The 21,403-nt window shown below is 44.8% G+C and overlaps 2 protein-coding genes across 3 annotated transcripts in view; one reads left to right on the top strand and one right to left on the bottom strand.

Annotated features, from left to right (window-relative positions):
* Positions 1-11,661, bottom strand: part of SETBP1 (SET binding protein 1) — a 401,443-nt gene extending 389,782 nt beyond the window's left edge. The window contains exon 1 of one of the 2 annotated variants that reach the window (XM_043444129.1): positions 10,885-11,661. The gene's annotated coding sequence lies outside the window, so the exon portion shown is untranslated. Of the gene's footprint in view, positions 1-10,210; positions 10,362-10,884 lie in introns of those variants that run through there. The other variant, XM_043444130.1, reaches the window with a different exon arrangement.
* LOC122425367 (translation initiation factor IF-2-like) lies at positions 11,340-13,224 on the top strand. Its single transcript, XM_043443683.1, has 3 exons — positions 11,340-12,201; positions 12,311-12,417; positions 12,856-13,224. Exon 1 carries the CDS (start codon positions 11,340-11,342, stop codon positions 12,192-12,194), a length of 855 nt encoding a protein of 284 aa, XP_043299618.1. The 3' UTR covers positions 12,195-12,201; positions 12,311-12,417; positions 12,856-13,224.
* The last annotated feature ends 8,179 nt before the right edge of the window (positions 13,225-21,403 follow it).

The following is a 21,403-nucleotide window of genomic DNA, read 5'->3' as shown; positions in this document are numbered from 1 at the left end:
TACTGTTAATCAACAGCTCCAGTTCCAACTGCAAAAATAGTGCCTCCTCTGGGAACCAATAACACGACGCAATGGTAGAAGCCTTGGGTGTTGGACCCCAGGGGAAGGTCTCAACAGCATTGCCTGGGCCAATCCTCCAGTTTAGAGGTGGAGCTCTGGTTTAGGTGAACTACCTGTTCTCTGCATTTCTCCATGCAGTCAAGAAAAGCACACACTCGTAGTGAGAGAAGGGGTTGAGCATAATAAATGGTCTCTACAGGCATTATCTATTTAATCTAGACAACAGTCCTGTGATGCAAAAGACACACCCTCATACTAAAGATGTGGAAATGTAAATACAAATGTCCAGAGAGGCAAATAATTTGCTCTGCACACACTGCCTGTGCCAGATCCACAATCTTCAGGCTTATATGATTCCAAAGTCTGTGCTTTTACTTTTAGATCATGATGTCTCTAAGACAAAGTGATGCCAGCTTTTGGCCAAACGCTCTTAGCTACTTTTATACATGAGTGAAAGTTGCCCAGTCGTGTCCGACTCTTTGCCATCCCATGGACCATACTGTCCATGGAATTCTCCAGGCCAGAATACTGGAGTGGGTAGCCTCTCCCTTCTCCAGGGGATCTTCCCAACTCACGGATCGAACCCAGGTCTCCCGCACTGCAGGCGGATTCTTTACCAGCTGAGCCACAAGGGAAGCCCACTTTTACACATATGAGCTCTAAAACCAATCTGCCATCTGACTTGCCACATCACTTAAATTCTCTGGGCATCAGTTTTCTCATCAGCCTCCTAATCTCTTCACCAACTTCTACAAGGAAAAGAAAAAAATAACATACACAGAATAGCACCGAAATAGGTTAAGTATGTAGGGTTCACCTGTAAGAAGTAACTGTGATCATAATATCTTTTGTTTAAGTGTATTAAAGAAGACACGCACACAGTAAAGAAAATGATCCTAACTTTGAACAAGGAAATAGTATATAATATGTGTTAAGTTTATTCTTTGATTCAAACCTGAGATTTACCCATTTTACAGATAAGAAAATGGAAGTAGAGATATTTGTTGAAATCACATAGGTAGTTCTGTCTGACCCCAACTGTCATTTGCTTTCCATTGAACCATAATACCCCCAAGTCTTTAACTATCCAGTGTTTGTTAGTAGTCACTTAAACTCTGATCCTCCACCACACCACATATAAACTGGAGATGAAAATGGTAGAGTTACCTGAGGGCAACGCAGCTAAACTGAATAATTGAACAGATAATAACTTCCCTAGTTTTTCTTTCAAGGCACCTTAATTTTGACCACACTACTTATTCAGTCTTAATTCAAATTCCTTGACTTCTAAACCATCTGATTCGCAACTGCTTTGTTCATTGTCATTTGAATGTAAAGTGTAATCTGACACTTAGAAGGTTTGCACTTCTGCCACAAAGGACATGCTAGGCATACCAGAGAGTAAACAAATACCGGCTCCGTTTCCTGTCCTTTTTGATATTTCTCCTTCAGCTACTCTGAACTGACAGTTAAATATTGCATTGTTACTGAAATTTGAACGTGTCTATCTCCAATTACATTTTAAACTCCTGGAAATGAGCACCCATGTCACAGAGCTTTTTTGTTGCTCCAAGTGGCTGATTCCATTCTGAATGTTTATACATAGTTTTTTGTACTAAAGATGCCTCTTTTGAACTCCACACTGAAGAGTTGGTGGCTAACAGGACTAGTAGTGGGCAGGACAGTCAGATGTCAGGATCTTCTCGTGTGTGGCATGTGTGGAATTCCTCCAACTGGCACATACCTCTGCTCCTCACACCTACACGCCTCACATACTGAAAACTCCAGTCAAGGCTCCCATCTCAGCACGGGAGACACAGCCTTGACCTGTTCCCCACAGGACCCCATCCTATCTGTTCTGCTGACTGACACTCCACAGAACCCTAGAGGACCATCTCCTGCTTCTACTCCTCCACTGGTTTTTATGAGTTCTTATGGAGTCTTCCATCAGATTGAGAACAGAAACAACTTCCTCTCCATCTCTTGGGGTCCCCACAGCACCCATCAGAGTCTATGATACTCCTGTTTAAATGTAAATGAGGCCCAGTTTAGTGGGCCCTGGGTATCGTTCTTCCCACTGCTGTCAGGAGACTTCAGACCAGCAAGATGCCTGCTGTCGTGACCTGTGGCTCAATATCAGCCAGCTGGACCTTCAGCATCAGGGCCTCCTTGTTCCTGTCAGATGCAGTACATGATCATAATTAGCATCTGTTTCCTGGTGGCAATTTCAAATTCACATTCAAACTCTGTCCCATCTCTGCTCTTGTGCCAAAGCTAACTGTGACATCAAGAATGTCCCCTGGTTCCAGTTCTACCATCAAACCTAAAACCACAACCTTCTTGAAGCCTTCTCCGACTGTACTTTATCCCTGATCACCCAAATAGCTAATTCCACTTAGATCATGCTCCCACTTTGGCTGCAGACTGATGCTTTCCATTTGAGCTAAGCCTGTCTCTTGAGATATACTGTCCATTCGTCAAGGGCAAAAGCCCCATCTCATACCAGACCTTTCTCACCCAACATTGCCAAGAACAATGGCACAAACTACAATGCTGAGACCTTAACAAACATTTGTGGATCCAAAAACCAACTGTAATTGAGCTCCAGAGTACAAAATAATGAGCAGAGAGAAGGCCCACAGGGCTTTCACATCAAATCATCCTTTTTAGTCACCATTATGAATCAATACTTTAAAAAAAAAAGTCAAAGCTCTCATTGCTCAAATAACAATAGGTCATAGACATACCACCCAACAACTGCAAGGGACTTGCCACCCAGAGTTTATTATTTTGCTACAAGCACAACTGTGCCCCAATTGCCTCTAATGGGAGTTCTCAGGCTACAACATTGGATTCATCAAATTTAGCATCTCCAGCATCTGTATCTTTCCAGGTCCAAGCTGAAACCCCCAAGCCCAGTCTTTCCACTGACAGAACTCTCAATCTTTGACAAATAAAAGGAATAATGAAGACATTTCTTTTTACCTAATTAGACTAATCGAGTTGCTTGCCTTTTTTTTTTTTTTTTCATATCCCAAGTCCTAGAGTAAAAGTAACTGAAGCATCTCAGTAGCTTGTAGAGCCTTGCTTGTCCTAAATACTCAAACAGTGTGCTTCTAGGTGACTCAGGAAGACTGCTGAACTCAGGTCAAAACCCAACTTTCCTGTTTCCACCCCAACCCTAACCTCAGAGGCCTCTGGCTTTGGACAAACTGCAGGTCACTCCCTCTCATCTCAAAATGCATGCAAACCAATTCACTCACTGTTATTGAACACAGGCCATGAAAGGGCAGACTCTGATGTGAAGACTGAACAGACATCCCAGGAGCACAGGCAGAGCCCTAGGCTTTATCCCTAACAGAATCTACACCAGAAAACAATGCCTAGCTACCTAGATTCATGAGGTCCAAAAGCAACCACAGCAGAGATTCCAAACGCCTACTGGGCACAGGAAGTAGTAAGCAAAGTCCAGAAAGGGAATACAGCACAGATTTTCCAGAAGCCATCTTTGTCTGTTTTGTCTGAGACAAGCCATTTCCCTTGTCTCAGTTTGGTCACTTTATCAACAAGGGCCAGTTTTCAAAAGATGTACCAGATCAATCCTTTTCTTCCTTCCATATTATTCACTATCGTATTTCTTTACATTTAACTAATCATCCCCTCCTCTTCTTTCCGTGTCCCCAAGTCTGGCTCTTTGAGTTTCTTCTTGTCCCACGTCTCCTTCTGTAATTCTCACCCACAGCAAACACTTAGCAAAGTTCATGAGTCCTTAGTGGGAGTAATGTGGAGAGTTGGTTGGGGCGCCATTAAATGGGGTTGAGGAATTCTGAGCTTTAAGAAACCTTTAAAATTCCTGGGACACTTCTGCCTATAGAGTCACAGAACTTCAGAAGGGGCCCCTCCTCCACAATAATCCAAACTCTTTCTCTTTACCGTGGCTCAAGCTAAGGAGCAAAAAGGATTGTCCTACACCATGTGCTCAACGGGGGCCAGTCCAGCCTGCCACCAGTCTTGCAGGAGCCCATGCCCGGAACTTTCCCCTCTGAGTGCATTTCTCTGCTCAGCCTTCTCTTCCACTGCAGCCAGGCACCCTCAGTCACCAAGGAGTGAGAAGCACTTGGACTTAAGTAACAAAGAAGATTGCATGGTTAAGTGCCAAAATGAGTGTGGTGGACAAAAAATGCAATTGGAATTTTCAGAGAAAGTCAAGAGCTATGTGTGCTAGAGTGGCAAGCAGGCTCTGGTAGGTACTTAATAAATATTTTGATGATTGGATGAATAAGTGAATCACTGACTGATACGATGTACATGCAGTAAAGCATCATTAACTCTCAGGCTTTGAGGGAGAAACTGAGAGTGGGTGATTGCCCCTGAAAGATAGCCAAAAATATAAAAAGTCATTGACATAAGTGCTTATTATTCACTTTGTCTAAGAGATCCTCATTGTGTTGCTTCACTGTGCAGAGCTTTCATGTATCTTAAACAACATTCACTTTTAATATTCTATCGCTGCATGAATTCTGTGATTCATTCATTCTCAGAAATCATTCATAAGTAGGACTTTGTGGGGGCAACCTTGGCCTCATCCTTCAAGGATCCACAGCCTGGAGAGGTGAGTGACAACAAAGAGCAAAGCAGATGCCCGGCAAGTGCTTTAGTCCTGACATGTTCTGGAAAAGGCGGTGAAGAGCTGAGAGCTGATCAGGTGTCGTAAGAGGTAGACACTCTGGCTAAAAGGGACCAACTGGGACACTTTCAGAGAGGAGGCGGTGACACAGAAGGAGCAGAAGTGTGGAGGGGGACAAGTGTACAAGTGCTCAGGGCCAACAAGGAAATCAGTCTAAAGGGAACAGAGGCCTATGTGTGCTGCTTAAAACGGGGTTCACCGGTGAGTGCTGCAACATGCCTGGTACAGGCTGCTGGACAGGGCGAGCCAGGAATCATGGGAAAGAGAAAGAGGAGCAATGCAGAAGAGTCTATGAAGATCGTCCCTGATTCGAGAGAACTTTCTGGGTTTGCTGGGACAGATGCAATCTTGCTATCAGTTCTGTTCTTTAGAGAGGATACAAATTCTGTCTTGACTGTCATTTCTCAGCCACTGTGGCTCCCTGATGGAAACCCCCCCACACACACACACACTCACCACTCATTACCTGTCCTCTCTGTGGGTCTCCATGTCTTTTGTCTTTTTTCCTTCTCCTTCTTAACTTGAAGAGCATTTCCTGAGCACTAATACATCCTTGAGTCCAAATTCAATACTATCTGAGACTCTTGATCTCAGATATATATGCAAAGTAGGTATCCAAGAATTCAACCGATCTGAACTACATATACTATACACATTTTCTTTTTCCTTTGGTCAACTCAGGAGCACAAAACAACTATTCCCTGACTGTCTTAGAACACAAGGGGCCCCTACAGGCATTTCTAGGCATACCAAGAAGCTATTAATCTCCAAGCAATGGTGACAACAATCCCAGACACCAGTTTCCAGGAGGCAGCGTGGAAATCCTCTCAGAGTTCAATTATAGAAATTAGCTGGTATTATTTAATCCTCAGAACCCCTGTGAAGTAGGCAGGGTAAGCATCTTTTATCCTTATTTTACTGATTAGTTTACTGAGGCTCGAAGAGGTTAAATAACTTTCCAGGGACATTTAGCTGGGAAATAATAGGGACAAGATCCAAGGCAGATCTTGGCACTTCAGGTGTGATGCTCTTCTTCACACTTTATCAGAGCCATCTGGTCCCATGTGGGCCACCAACTTGTGTCATTCAGCAAGCCAGCACATCAATGGTCTCATCTTCTGCAAGGGGATAAAAGGCTTACCTAGCTTCCTGCCTTAGAAAATCAAGGGGCAAATGTGATATAAAGATATTTTTGAAAAGAAAAGTGCCATGGATATAAAAAAGTTTGTTTTGATGCAAAAAGGTATATTGGGTCAGAGAAACATTTTTCCAAAGTGGCAAAGTTCTAAAACTCTTATCGGCTCACCATTCATCACTTGTCCCTTCCTAGCACTTGGAAAGGTAGAAGCCTCTACCTGCCTGGGGGTCAGCTCAGCTGGCCTTGCCTATAATTTATTTCTCGTGGATCTGCTGATGACAACCCGTCATCAGCTCCCAGGGAGGGGTATCTGCTTCCTCCCAAGAGATCCTGTGGACTTCAGGGCTGCTCACATTCTCCATCTGATCCTGGCATTATTTGCTCTGAACTGGACAGAAAGTCAACTGCAGGTTTTTACACCAAAGGCCATTAAAAAAAATCTTTCCTCAATCTTAGAGGGTACCCGCTAAGGGGGTAAGGAAACCAACTCTGAAAGGGAAGCTGCTCTGACCCGATTCTGAAAATTCCAGATGTGAAATGTAAGGGCCACTAAATTGGACTCAGCCATCTAAGATCACCAGTTTCCCCCAAAACTTGATATTGTCCCAACCTAGTGTGTCCAAGAGGGCATAAGAATCTAGCAGTAAGCTAAGCGAAAATGGACATAAATGCTTAGAGCCAAACAAGAATGTAAGTTGGCATCTTTCCCCTGAATTCATGAAGTAGTACATTCTGTGGGCATCTTGGTGTTTACTTTTCTGCACTTATCAAGCATTTGGCTGCCCAAAAGTGTCTGCAGTTTCATGAAGAGTTTGTGAAACACCAGGGTTTCCTTTAAAAACAATTCTAAATGAAGTTCAAACCTATGGCTAGATCTGATGGCTTTGCTCCTTATTTATGTACATGCATGCATGAGCAGTTGTGTCTGACTCTTTGCGACCCCATGGACTGCAGCCCACCAGGCTCCTCTGTCTATGGGATTTGCCAAGCAAGAATACTGGAGTGGGTTGCCATTTCCTCCTCCAGGGGATCCTTCTGACCCAGGGATCAAACCTACGTCTCCTGTGTCTCCTGTACTTCAGGGAGATTCTTTACCCACTGAGCCAGCTCCTTATTTAATCCTGACCCAAAACATTTTGGGAACCTCACCAGGTTTCATAGTATACCATAAGATCATAGGATAGCAATGGAACTGGACTGTTTTGTTCCCTTCTTCACAGAACCCAAGGACCAAGCACAGCAATATGTGGCCAGGACTCTATGAGCTTCCTTTTCTCAGGGCAGAGCTACCCCTTCAGGACAAGAGCAGCCTCCTGTCTCTGCTCCCCACTCCCCCATCCTGAAGAGACAGATCCCACACAGTGGGTCCCTGAGCAAACTCAGTAACATTATCTCATTTTTTTAAGGCACTGCAACTTCTGAGAATGTTAATGTGTTAATAATAATTTATCCCATTCTCCTGGCAGGAACAAAACTGAAGCAACTTGAAATGCCATCAGCAAAAATTATTTATTTTCCATTCCTGAGCAGTGAAGAAAACAAGATTTCATTGGCCAGGTCCACTCTCAATAGCTATCTGGTTTCAATTAAAACTTCAAGTCTCCAAGGGAAAAACTGGCATTCTGAGCAGCTGAGTTTCAGTGTCTCTACAAACTCCAGAAAGGATGTCCCATCCAAACAGCCAACCTCTCCTCTTCCTCCTTGTGCATATCATATAGACACTTCAGAGCAGAGACTAAAGTACAACTAAAAATAATGACCAGGTTAAAAGAACTCTACGCTCCTAGAGGTACATTTTTTGTGCCAGTGAAGTATTGATTCTGCTCCTAATGGAACTGAAAGTCAAGATAACAGCAGAAATGGAATCAGGAATCCAGGGGAAAGTACCTACCTATTTATTTCTTCTTCAGCAACAAACTCCTGCCTCCTCCCACTGACCATTTTCAACTAAATTTGCTACAAAGATTCCAAGTACTGTTTTCTCTTTGCCCTCAGCTCTCATTTTTAGGTCAAGTGACTTACAAAGTAGCTTACCATGAATAATGCACACACAGGACCAGAAGTTCTTGTGGCACCAAAGGGGGCTCCTTGGGTCACACCGGGATACCCCTAGGCTTCCCCTGTGTGAAGTGCAGAACAGGGTCTGCCAGCAATGCCTTCCTGTGGGATGCTCTGATGTTAACATACAAAAGGTCAGATTACACCCCTTCACTTGCCCAGCCCATTCGTGAACATATAAGGCAGTTGATACTATCTCCCAAGCTACAACTGGCCCCTTCCTAACCATATCACTGCCTCTCAGTCAATCATCCTTGTGTTCACTACAAGCCATTCCCCACTTCCAATTTGTTTATTTCAGTGACACATCTATTTTCCCTGCTAACAGAAACAAGTCTGCTTTCCTCCTCTGGCTTCCGATAGCATTCACTCACCACCTCCTCCCCTCTGCCCGTGCTCAGATTACTATAGTGGCTAGCAGTTCCCAGAGACCAGCTCTAACACCGATTCAACTTCCCAAGACTAAGACTTTTATTTTCTTAATGGGGGAGGGGAGATGGTGTGCAAAGCAGCACTTTCTGCATACCTGGTCTCCTGTCTTCTCAGGCTACATTCCCTGAAGTTGGCAAATCTCTGTGTTTAGCCATACTCTTCTGATCTGCCCTAAAGCCCTTCTTTGGTAGCAGGCAAAGTAATTAAGTACAGAGGACAATAATGCATCTTCAGCTTCACTGGGACTTCCAAGTGAGAGCAAAAGAGATCATGTCTCCCTTCAGGAGTCTTGGAATGGCAGAAGTCACAAAAAGCAGGAGAAAGGGGAAGGAGTGACCAAGGATTGTAAACTGGCTACATTTTAAAGTGCTACAAACTTTCTCCTCCCTCACACGCCCCTGGACAGTTGGCTCCACCTCCCCATCCTAGCCAGACAACATCCAACTGGGGTGTGTGAGGGTAACTCTCTCCGGGGCTGCTGGTCTGGCCCCAGTGTTGCAGATGTGGCCACAAAGAACAACACCCTTCCTCTCCTCTCCTCTCTCCTCTCCACATTCTTTCTGAGCCCACTCCTGCCCCTCCAAAACACATGAGCATGCATGTGCACACCTACACACATGTTTTGAGGATAAAGATGGGCTGGGAAGGGCAACCTGATCTACCTGTGTAAACTACAGGATAGTTAAGAGATGGGGCAAGACTGCCAGACAGTTTTGGCAATAACAACTTTAAAAAGTTAGATTTTGCACAAAGCTACAGGAAAGGAAAAACAGGATGAAGAGTAAAGGAATGAAAAGGAACAGAATTTTAAAAAATAATGTAAGAGGAAAACAAGTAGTATTAGTATTTCCATAAAGACCATGGACTCCAACTAACTTTTAAAAAAGGTGTGGATATTGGTGGAGGGGATGGGGAGGCTTGAAAGAAAAAGTAGCTGTGGTAGAATTCCAAAATAAACTGCCCTTTCAGAGGAGAGCTTCTGCAGGGATAAAGAGACATACAAATTGGCCTTTTAGCATTAGATGTCAACCATGAGATTATCAGGACAGTTTATTTGAAGCGGAAATGAATCGGAAATCCTTCCCTCAACAGTCCTCTTAGACCAATATATACACCTTCAGAACCCACATAGGCACACACATAAAGAAGAAATGCCGCATCAAGGGGCAATAAGAACCCCCTCCCCACACCAGCAGTACCTCTAGCCTCATCTCATACTTCCAATTGCACAACTTTCCGATCTCCAAAGAAAACATTTCCAGTTGGATCCTCTTTCAGAATTGTAACTGGTGTGGGTTGTGGGAGGAGGGGTGTGTGCAGCCTGTCGGGGATGGGGACTGGAAGACAGCATTTCGGTAGTTACTTATTTTTGTAGAGCCAGCATGCTCTACCGATCAGAAATTGCTATTACCCAACAAAGCTTCTATCACAAACAGACACCAAAAACAGCATCAGCGTTATCACCATCTTGCTAAAGATCTGCCCGGTCCAGTTTACCTGACTTTGTCTCTGTGGAACTTCTTGGACAGTATTGTAGTCAAAGGGATAATGGTTTGAAAGACAAAAACAATAAATCGATACTGAAGGGCTCCCTTTCAGGAGTTATTTCCCACTGGAAACCACCGAACGGGAAAGCCTGTCGTTAATTCCTAAGCCCACGGCTCCTCTAGAAACACACACAATGCGTGCTTTCAAAAAGGGCATTCGTCTGCTTTTAAGGGAACTCCTGTCTTTTCAGAGTCCCAAAACCGGAGAGCACGAGAGAGACTCAGATCCATTGATTAAGATTTTAAGAAAAAGACTAACACAGAACCACGACACAAGCACACACCAACCTTCGCCGGCTGGACCACTTCTTCCCTGTTCTTCTTTCTATTAACGACACGTTAGACTCTAATACATCCCCCCCCCCCCACCTACCCACCCACCCCCAAAATCCAACTAGATACAATGTAGCTCTCTAGCTCCACTTAACCTGCAAGTTACAAAGAGAGAGGGAAAAAAATATCCTGCCGCCTTCCCACTCCTTTCCCTACCCCCTCCCCCTCTTGAGTCCACTCCACCAACGCCAAACCCGCGAGCCCCAGCAGTCGGCGGCCGGACGGAGGGAGGGCGGGAGGGAGGGTGCAAAAGGCGGGGGGAGGGGGAAGGCCGGGGCGGAGGGGGGGGGGATCAGATTAGGCCAAACTCAATAAGGTCCCAGACCTCCAGCCCGACGCTGCCACCCTCGCCGCCACCACCGAGTCACTTCAAATGAGCCAGCATCTTTGCCCACGGCTGGCTGGCCGGAATCGCGCCCATCCTCCGCAGCCTCCCCGGGACCGGCATCCCGCCCCTTCGGCCCGGTCTCCCAGTTCCCGCCGGTGCAAAGTCAAAGCCCCGGCGAGGCAGCGTTAACTTTTGCACGCGGAGAACACACACCGCCCCTGGCCCCGGGCGTGCGGGGGCCCGCGGCGCGGCGGGAGGCTGGGCGCCGAGCTCCCGGGCCAAGGTCGCTGCGCGTGCTCACCCACGGCTCCGGCTCCGCTGGCCCCGGCGCTCGCTCAGATCCCGGCTCCCGTCGCTCGCCCGAGCCCCCGAAGGTGCTGCTGCGGCAACTCCATGGCGATGAGCATCTGTCACACGGCGAGCCGCGGGCGGGCCGCCCTCGCTCGGGGGGCGCCGGGGCCCCCGAGCGCGCGGAGGCGGAGGCGAGCCGCGGGCGCCCCGGCCGGCCCCGCGCTTCCCGCCCGGCGCGGCCGCCTCCGCCGCGCCACCGATTTACAGAGAGAGATATCAAGGGGGAAAATGGCGTCTCCGGAGCCCGAGGAGTCCTGGAGTAATCACATTCACACACACACACACACACACACACACACACACGCCCGCACGCACACACTCGCACACCGCGCGCCGCGGGCTCGGCTAATTTTAGCAGGAACCCCCCTCCCAAATTATATATATATATCCCAGTCTATCCAATCAATGCTATTTTTTTTTTTCCTTTTCTTCAAAGGATGGATTGGAGCCTTAAAAAAAAAAAAATGTTGCCGGGTTCGGGCTCGCAGGAGGCGGCGCGCGAAGGGCGAGGGCGCTTTTGCTGAGCTGTGCAGTTCGGTCCGCGGCGCCGGGCGGCCCAGCCCGGCCGCTCGTCTGCCCGCGGTCGCTAGTGCTGCCGCCGCCGCCGCCGCCGCCGCTCCATGGCCGCGCCCGCCCCGCGCCCCCGCCGCGTCCCCTCGCCACCCGCCCGCGTCCCCGGCGAGCGCTGGAGTGGGGTCGGGCCCGAGTGGCTGCCTCCCGCGCCCTCTCTCGAGTCCCGGAGTCCTAGTGAAAGGAAGGGGGAGGGCGCGGGCGGGGGAGGGGGAGGATCGCAGCGGCCTCGCGGCAGAGCCCAGCGGGGACCGCCACCCCGCGATCTGCCTCGGCAGGGGTGCGGGCGCCCCACACCACCGCTCGCCCCGCCGACCGGGGGGCCGCTTCCCCGACTTGAACCCGGGGGAGGCACAGCCAGGAACCTGCGAGCGACCTCCCTCCCTTCACCCTCCCTCAGTGAATTTCTGTGGATTTCGATCCATGGGAGGGAGTGGGGCTCGGGCCGGGGGTGAAGGAAAACAGTTCGTGGAGGCGGATCGGAGACCCCTCGCCGCCGTCGCGCCCCTCCCGCTCCCCGGCGCCCTCGCGGCCCAGTGGCTCTGCGCGCCCGAGTCCGCGGCGGAGACTGGGCGGCCGCGGGGACTGCCGCGGGCTCGGCTCCGGGGCTCAACACTGCCACTGTCTGACACAACAGCAGCAGTGTCGGGGGAGCTGCGCGGCCGAGGCGCGAGATGTGATAGGCTCTGAAAACTGGGTGCGTTTTTTTTTTAACCCGGTAATTACATTTCAGGGGGTTATTATTATTTTTTGTCAAGCGACATGTATGCATTCAGATGCATATGTGCATTTTCTCGTATTCACAGACATTGGACCGCTGATGAGAGAAAGACAACCAGACGACGCTGGCTTGCGGTTCTCTATTCAGGGTGGTGAAAAGGAGGAGGAATGTCTTCAATTCATACAAAATGTGGTATTTTAATCTCCTTGACTGTTTGTATGCGGGGCTGCATAAGTGGACCTATTCAGGCCACTCAGTGGCAACCCCGGGCAACTGAGGAATGTAACTCCCTCAGGGGCGTGTCTGCGTTATGGGACAATATAGAACAGATAGGGATTCAGACAGGTTTTGCCAGTGGTTTGAACTCAAAAGACGCGGGGTGGAGTTTACTCAAAGCTGGCATTCTGAGAGGACTCCTGCCTACCACGTTTTATATTGAGAGTTTTGGGACTGTGGATTGAGGAATGATTTGGTGGTGGTTGGGAATGACCCCCCCAGTGTGATGTCAATCACATGTCAATCACATGTCAATGTGATGGGACCAATTACATCAGGCACTGCCGACCTGGGTCGGCTGCTGGTGTGAATTCTGTCACAGAGCCTCCTCACTCTCATCACTCTTTTTTACAGAAAGGATGCAGTGAAGTACAGCAACGGAGACTATTCTGGGAGGACCCAGCAACTCCCGTCCTGGCCCATTTCCCTGGATCCGTTTCAGTTCGATCCTGAATAGATCACTGCCCTCTGACCCAAGTGTTCTGACCGACGTGCTTTTTTTCAGAGAAACGTTCTGACTGGCCAGAAACGTTTCCTCTGTTACTCATCACAGCAAAAACTCTGTTAGAGCAATGTTTCAGTAGGTCTTCTGTTACCCATATACCGGAGTATTGTTATTAGTGGGAAGGTAATACTTAATTAGGAAAAAAAAAATAAATCAGCAGGGCATATGAACTGATGATAGAAATAAAGATAAAGGCATAAAATATGTTGTCAAAACAATGGTTCTGTGTGATCAGATGACTTTTGTCTCATTCCTTCTGTACCTAGATTTCTGAAATCCTGTCCCAAAGGCCCTAGAGGACTAAGATAGCATGTGGGTTTTTTTTCCCTACACTTTCCAAATGGAAAAACTGAGCTCCAGAAATCAGAAGGGTTTGCCTATGAGCATATAACTGGCTGGTGTCATCTGAGCCAGAACTAAAGTTTGTTGCCCAAGTCCTTCCCTTCTATAACCTTAGCATATTAAGTCTCCCATCCTGTGTCATTGTGTTTCTTTGAACAGCGGCTCAGAGAAGCACATTACATATTAAAAATTCAGTATAATAGATGATAAATAAGTCTACAGAATTACAGTGCAATAAAAGTTTACCCAAGAGATCACCTATTCAAAACCCATCATCTTAACATTGAAGAAACAGAGATAGAGATGTGGTGGACTGCCCCCAGTCATTAAATTAAGACAGAGCCATAAATAGACTGTGTGTCCTTTGACTTTTTATTCAGTGTCCCTTCCTTAAATGTAGCCCATTTTTTGATCAAGGAGTGAGAACTGAGAAGAGGAGAAGGAAAGGGTGGTCTTCTCACTCTTTATTTTATATAGCTATATATAAAGTGCACATACATATACACATATGTATCTACATACACTAATATACATTACATATATATTTTTACATATTTGACATTTTTAGTGTATAATCATGTATACTAATAATATAACATATAACTTTGTATACAATAATAAGATATTCCTGGAAAAAAGTGAAGCCCCACCCCTGAACAATATGATCGTTGATGGAGTGGGAACTGTATTCAAATTCTAGCTAAATATGACAGGAATTCTTATCTACTTTTCCTAATAGGCCACTTTCTGGTTATCTAAGAACCAGATCCTAACACACTGAAAGTCTGAAGCTGCCAAAGAATTTCATCTGAAAATTAGTTCCATGCAATTTTAAGATACCTATTCTGAGGGCCCCAGGATCCTTCAGAAAATAAAAAGACAATCTGAGCAGCTGATGGGAATGCACGCAACATATATGTCTTAGTCCTACATAGTCTCCAAAGTCAGCATCTTGCTGTCACTCAGCAAATAATTATGTAGCATGAACTATATTAGACAAGATAGTAGCAACAAGAGATTCAAACTCAACATTCACAACCAAGAGAGATTGACATGCAAGCTTCTAACTACATCTAATGTATGTAAATATCAGAAAGGGATGTTTACAAAGTACACAGAGCACAGTTGCAGAAATGGTAGAGGGTAAAGTCAGAAATCATATCTTCTTGACAATTGCTGCATGTTTAGTGTGGGTTGGGTTGGCCAAAAAGTTCCTTTGGTTTTAAGTAACAATAAAGACATTTTTAAGGGGTTAGGGAGTACGTGGCTTCCCTGGTGGCTCATATAGCAAAAAATCTGCCTGCAATTCAAGAGACCCAGGCTCGATCTCTGGGTTGGGAAAATCCCTTGGAGAAGGGAATGGCAACCCACACCACTGTTCTTGCCTGGATAATCCCATAGACAGAGGAGCCTGGCGGGTTGCAGTCCATAGGGTCACAAGGAATCGGATATGACTGAGAAACTTCCATTTTACTTTCACTTAAAGACATTTTTCATTTTCACAAAGAATTTTATTGAACAACATATTTACCATTTTGTTCCACTATCTTCTGCCGTTTTTCAGACAACTTCATAATTCTATCTTCCCAAAACTTTTTAACTTTTTGAGCAAAGAACTATTCTAGGTACCTTTTATAGTCTTCCAGGGAATTGAAATCTTTTCCATTAAAAGAATTCTATAAAGACTGAAATAAGTGGAAATCCAAAGGTGCAATGTCTGATGAATACCACAGATGAATCAAAACTTCCCAGCCAAGCGGTAACATTTTTTGTGTGATCATCAAAGAAACGTGATCTTGTGTTATCGTGATGGAAGATTATGCATTTTCTGTTCACTAATTCCAGATGCTTTTCATTGAGGGCTGCTTTCAGTTGCCGGAATTTGGAGCACAATTGTTGGAATTCATCATTTGGTTTTCCAGAAGGAGCTCATGATAGAAGACTCCCTTCCAATCCCATCATATACACAACATCACCTTTTTTGGATGAAGACTGGTTTTTGTTGTGGCTGGTGGTGGTTCATTTGCAGGCCCCACAGGCTCTTCCATTCCACCTTATTGTACAGTATCCACTTTTTGTTGGCTTGTCACAATTTGTTTCAAAAATGGAGCATTTTCCTTATGTGTAAGCGGGGAGTGGCATGCAGAAATATGATAAGTAAGTGTCTGTTTTTTGTTGGTTTTTTTTTGGCTTTACTTGTGTGGAAACCAAACATCAAAGCACTTAACATAAGCAAGTTGATATGAGTGATTTTTAACACTTGATTTGGATAGTTTGAGTATGTCAGCTAGCTCCCATGAGGTATAACATTATTTGTTCTCAATGTCTCTATTTGATCCCTATCAACTTCATGGTTGGGTCTACCCAACCATGGAGCATTGCCAAGTGAGACACCTCCAGCCCAAAACTTTGCAAACCACTTTTGACATGTTTGCTCAGTCACATTAACTTCCCCATACACTGCACAAATCTTTTTTTTTTTTTTTTTTTTTTTGCATTTCAGTTGTGTTTTTACCTTTCTTGAAGTAATACAGCATAACATGCCAAAAATCTTACTCTTTACTTCCATTTTCAATATTAAAACAGTGCTGCCCAGAAGTTTACCAATTTTGATTTTTTTTTTTTTAATGCAGGCTACTATGACAATATAGGACAGAAATGGTAAGGACTAAACAGAAGCAGAAGAGATTGGGAAGAGGTGGCAAGAATACCTGGAAGAACTGTACAAGAAAGGATTAAAGATGCAGATAACCATGATGGTGTTGTCACGCACCTAGAGCTGGGCACCGTGAAGTGTGAAGTCAAATGGGCCTTAGGAAGCATTACTATGAACAAAGCTAGTGGAGGTGATGGAATTACAGCTGAGGTATTTCTAATCCTAAAAGATGATGCTGTTAAACTGCTGTAATCAATATTCCAGCAAATTTCGAAAACACAGCAGTGGCCACAGGATTGGAAAAGGTCAATTTTCATTCCAATCCCAAAGAAGAACAATGACAAAGAATGTTCAAACTACCGTACAGTTACACTCACTTCACCTGCTAGCAAGGTAATGCTCAAAATCCTTCAAGCTAGGCTTCAGCAGTACATGAACCAAGAATTTCCAGATGTACAAGCTGGGTTTCAAACAGGCGGAGGAACCAGAGATCAAATTGTCAACATTCTTTGGATCATGGAGAAAGCAAGGAGTTCTAAAAAACATCTCCTTCTCCACTGACTACTCTAAGCCTTTGACTGTGTGGATCACAACAAACTGTGGAAAATTCTTAAAGAGACAGGAATACCAGACCACCTTACCTGTCTCCTGAGAAGCCTGTATGCAGGTAAAGAAGCAACAATTGGAACCTTACACAAAACAACAGACTGGTTCAAAATTGGGAAAGGAGTACAACAAGACTGTATATTGTCACCCCGGTTATTTAACTTCTATAAAGGGTACATCACACGAAATTCCAGGCTGGAATCAAGATTTCCAGGAGAAATATCAACAACCTCAGATACTCAGGTGATACCACTCTAATAGCAGAGGAACTAAAGAGCCTCTTAATGAAGGTGAAAGAGGAGAGTGAAAAAGCTGGCTTAAAATTCAACAGTAAAAAAACTAAGATCATGGTATGCTGTCCCATCACTTTATGGCAAATAGAAGGGAAAAAGGTGGAAGCAGTAACAGATTTCATTTTGGGGGCTCGAAAATCACTGCAGATGGCGACTGCAGCCATGAAATTAAAAGACAGTTGCTTATTAGAAGGAAAGCTATGATAAACCTAAACAGTGTATTAAAAAGCAGAGATGTCAAAGCTATGGTTTTTCCAGTAGTCGTGTATGGATGTGAGACTTGGACCATAAAGAAAGCTGAGCTCCAAAGAATTGATGCTTTCGAGTTGTGGTGCTGGAGAAGACTCTGGAGATCCCTTTGGATTACAAAGAGATCAAATCGGTCAATCCTAAAGGAAATCAACCCTGAATATTCTTTGGAGGGACTGTTGCTGAAGCTGAAACTCCAGTACTTTGTCTACCTGATACGAAGAGCAAATTCATTGGAAAAGACCTTGATGCTGGGAAAGATTGAAGACAAAAAGAGAAGAGGGCAGCAGAGGATGAGATTGTTAGATAGCATCACAAACTCTGGGAGATAGTGGAGGTGTGCTGCAGTCCATTGGGTCTCAAAGAGTCTGACATGACCTAGCAACTGAATAGCTAAGAGAGTTGTCACAATACAATCTAATAAAATTGTTTTGAATAAAGTTAAAGACAAATAAGTGTCACTAGACTCACCTTATGGAAAAACACTAATAAACTTTTGGACCAATCCAATATCTATTTAACATGCACATTTCTTTCTATCCTTTTACACATATACTTTTGTCCCCTATGTCCTGTTTTTCCAACCAAAGAAAAAGTTTTGAGGACAGTGCTGTGCCTTACATAGGCAATGTCAATAAATCTAGGCAAGAATAAATGTTCCCCTGATATCACCAAATAACTGACTTGCTCCTCCTAGACTGTTGATCTATGCTTTATACATCCCTATGCCTAACTGGTAAAATAATCATAATAATACTGCTCCCACCCGAGGCTACACACCAGAGATACTGTATGGAGCTGCAAGTTAATCATGTCTCTATGTGGCCTAAGAGCCAGATAAAATACATATATACAAGCAAGGTATAATTCAAAGTACAAAGGTAGGTCGTGTCATTTTCTCATCTCTGAAACTAAAGGTAGAAAGAAATGAGTCAAATGCATCCATTCTTTTTTTGTAAGAAGTTGAGCTCAAATAGTATAATCAAACCCTCAGAGCCAGTTATCTTCCCTTTTTGGTTCAAATACTGTATTGATTCTCATTTTTTTAGAAAATGAAGTGTTGTTTTTATCTAATATAGTGCTTCTCAATACTTACTGTGAATCAGAATTACCTGAAGGAATTACTGATGTTTGAGACCCATACTGATTTAATTGGTCTTAATAATAAATGCCCTGGGTGCTTCTAATATGCAGCCAGCATTGATAATCACTAATCCAATAGAAAGACCATGCCCCATAAAGTGACCGTGACATTTAGAAAGTCCTATCCTCTTAGGTTTTGTTTTGTCTTTGTTCAGGCGCTAAGTTATATCTGACTCCTTGTGACTCCATGGATTGCAGCACGTCAGGCTTCCCTGACCTTCATTATCTCCCAGGGTTTGCTCAATTTCATGTCCATTGAGTCAGTGATGCTATGTAACCATCTCATCCTCTGCTGCCCACCTCTCCTTTTGCCTTCGATCTTTCCCAAGATCGAAAAGGTCTTTTCCAATGAGTTGGCTCTTCCCATTAGATGGCTAAAGTACTGGAACTTCAGTTTCAGCAACAGTCCCTCCAGTGAATATTCGGGATTGATTTCCTCCTAGGATTGACTGGTTGGATCTCCTTTCAGCCCAAGGGACTCTCAAAAGTCTTCTCTAGCACCACAGTTTGAAAGCATCAATTCTTCCGTGTTCAGCCACTTTCATGGTCCAACTCTCACATCCATACACGACTACTGGAAAGACCATAGGTCTGGCTATACAGACCTCTTAGGTTCAGTTCAGTTCAGTTCAATCGCTCAGTCGTGTCCGACTCTTTGAGACGCCATGAATCGCAGCACGCCAGGCCTCCCTGTCCATCACAAACTCCTGGAGTTTACTCAAACTCATGTCCATCAAGTCAGTGATGCCATCCACCCATCTCACCCTCTGCCGTCCCCTTCTCCTCCCACCCCCAGTCCCTCCCAGCATCAGGGTCTTTTCCAATGAGTCAACTCTTCACATGAGGTGGCCAAAGTACTGGAGTTTCTGATGTTAGGTAGCATTAAAGAAGTTGTACCTACCTAAAGAAGTTGTACCTACCTAAAGAAGTTGTACCAACAGAGGTGATAGCCACAGTAAATTGTAGTAATTTCTGGAGTTTGGGGGTAATTCTGGAAATGTAAAAACTGGGAGTTTCTTCCAATGATGTTATGAAAAGACCACCAACCAGATTGTTAAGAAGACTAATTTCTAAGCTTATTTTGGAATGTTATCTAATCTTTCTGACCTGCAGATACCACTTGCAAAAAAGGAAAGGTATCTCTAAGGACCAAGCCAGCTCTAGGATTCTCTCCATTTTTTATTCCAGGACAAAAGAGAGTCCCAATAGGTCAGTGAGAACATACTGCTAACAGTCAGAGTAGGATGTGAAAGCTATCCTTAAATGTAAGACAGGCATGCATGTGTGTTCAGTCGTGTCCAACTCTTTGTGACCCCATGGACTGTAGCCTGCCAGGCTCCTCTGTCCATGGAGCTTTCCAGGCAAGAATACTGGAGTGGGTTGCCATGCCCTCCTGCAGGGGATCTTTCCAACCCAGGGATGGAACCCATGTCTCCTGTGTCTCCTGCATTGGCAGGCGGATTCTTTACCACTGGGAAGCCCAAATGTAAGAAAGACATTAGAGAAAATAGGGATTAGTTTGCTTGATTTGCTCTGTAGGGTATAGTGAGCCCCAAACAGCCCAGATAATGGGGAGGCAGATGTCAGCTCAATATAATGGAACCTAAGATGGAGGAAATGGCAACCTACTCCAGTATTCTTACCTGGAAAACTCCATGGACAGAAGTGCTTGGAGGGCTACAGTCCAAAGGGTTTCAAAGAGTTGGACACCACTGAGCAACTAAGGATGCATGCATGCCTTAATAAAAACATTTTTTAAAATAAGATGATTTCATGATTGAACCTAAGATGAAAACAGATCTTCTTAAATAGTAAGGAGCTTGCTGGCCTGAGAAGAGCTCCAGAAAAGGTTGTGTATCCTTATTGTTCACATCCCTTGTCCATAGCCTGTGAACTTCTTGAGGTCAAGGACTCTGCATTATATCTCCATATCTTCACTAAATAAAATTGTACCTGGAGCCCAGTGTATGTCCAGTAAGGGTTAGTGGAATGTAAAAAATATTTAACAATATGACACAGAGCCAATTGGTCAGAATGGACACTGACACATGGCTTTGCTCAGCTAGTTGATATTGCTTTAGTTTTTGGATCCTTTGGAAGTTCTGGAAGGAAAGGATAATAGAGTGAAAGGTATGAGGTGAGTTTGGAACAATAGTTATTTAAAAATTCTAATATTTTGGCACCATTATCCTATCCATGCATATTAGATGAACATTGCTTTTATATCATGAAAAATGAATTGATGAGTGAATCAATCAGTAAGAGTTACAGTAGAGAGATAGAAAATGGTAAACTTGGACTCTAGTCCTGTTCTGCCAGTAACTGACTGGGTAAAGCTGAATACATTATTTCAGCCACCCTCTACCTTAGTTTCTTCACATATAAACTGAGAACTATAATCTTACCCTAAGATTATAATCAATTAGGGCTTCCCTGATAGCTCAGTTGGTAAAGAATCAGCCTGCAATACAGGAGACCCTGGTTCGATTCTTGGGTGGAGAAGTTTCACTGGAAAAGGGATAGGCTACCCACTCCAGTACTCTTGGGCTTCCCTTGCGGCTCAGCTGGTAAAGAATCCGCCTGTAGTGCAGGAGACCTGGGTTCGATCCCTGGGTTGGGAAGATCCCCTGGAGAAGGGATAGGCTACCCACTCCAGTATTCTGGCCTGGAGAATTCCATGGACTGTGTAGTCAATGGGGTCGCAAAGAGTTGGACACAACTGAGCAACTTTCACTTCACTTCACTTCAAGATATCAGTCATCATGAGTCTTACAGGAGATATCAGATACAAAGTTACATCACAAAGCTAAATAATTCTGTTCAAACACTGGCTTTTAATATGATGTGGGCATTTAAATGACACCATTCAGACGAAGCCTAATTCTACCCCCTCTGAGGTTCACAGGACATTTTTCTCTTCTAAGAAGTGAGAAGGCAATTTTTACTCCTGGTTACTCTCACCCCAGCCCCATTTTGGAAAGGGTCTGTCTCTCCAGTGGCTTCCCCTGATGCTACTGTTGTTGCTAAGCAACAAAGAGCTAAGCAGGAGCAAAATGTAATTGTCCCAGGAAGGGAATTCCAGGTCTGACAATGACTGGATTGTAGTTT

Source organism: Cervus canadensis, chromosome 23 (genome assembly GCF_019320065.1).
Source record: "Cervus canadensis isolate Bull #8, Minnesota chromosome 23, ASM1932006v1, whole genome shotgun sequence".
Classification (NCBI taxonomy): Eukaryota; Metazoa; Chordata; class Mammalia; order Artiodactyla; family Cervidae; genus Cervus; species Cervus canadensis.
The sequence above is the reverse complement of the archived record's forward strand: the minus strand, read 5'-3'. Positions and strand labels throughout refer to the sequence as shown.

Bases quoted from the DNA above. Each gene is read 5' to 3' on its own strand.
- LOC122425367 (XM_043443683.1), top strand. From the start codon at position 11,340: ATGCTATTTTTTTTTTTCCTTTTCTTCAAAGGATGGATTGGAGCCTTA.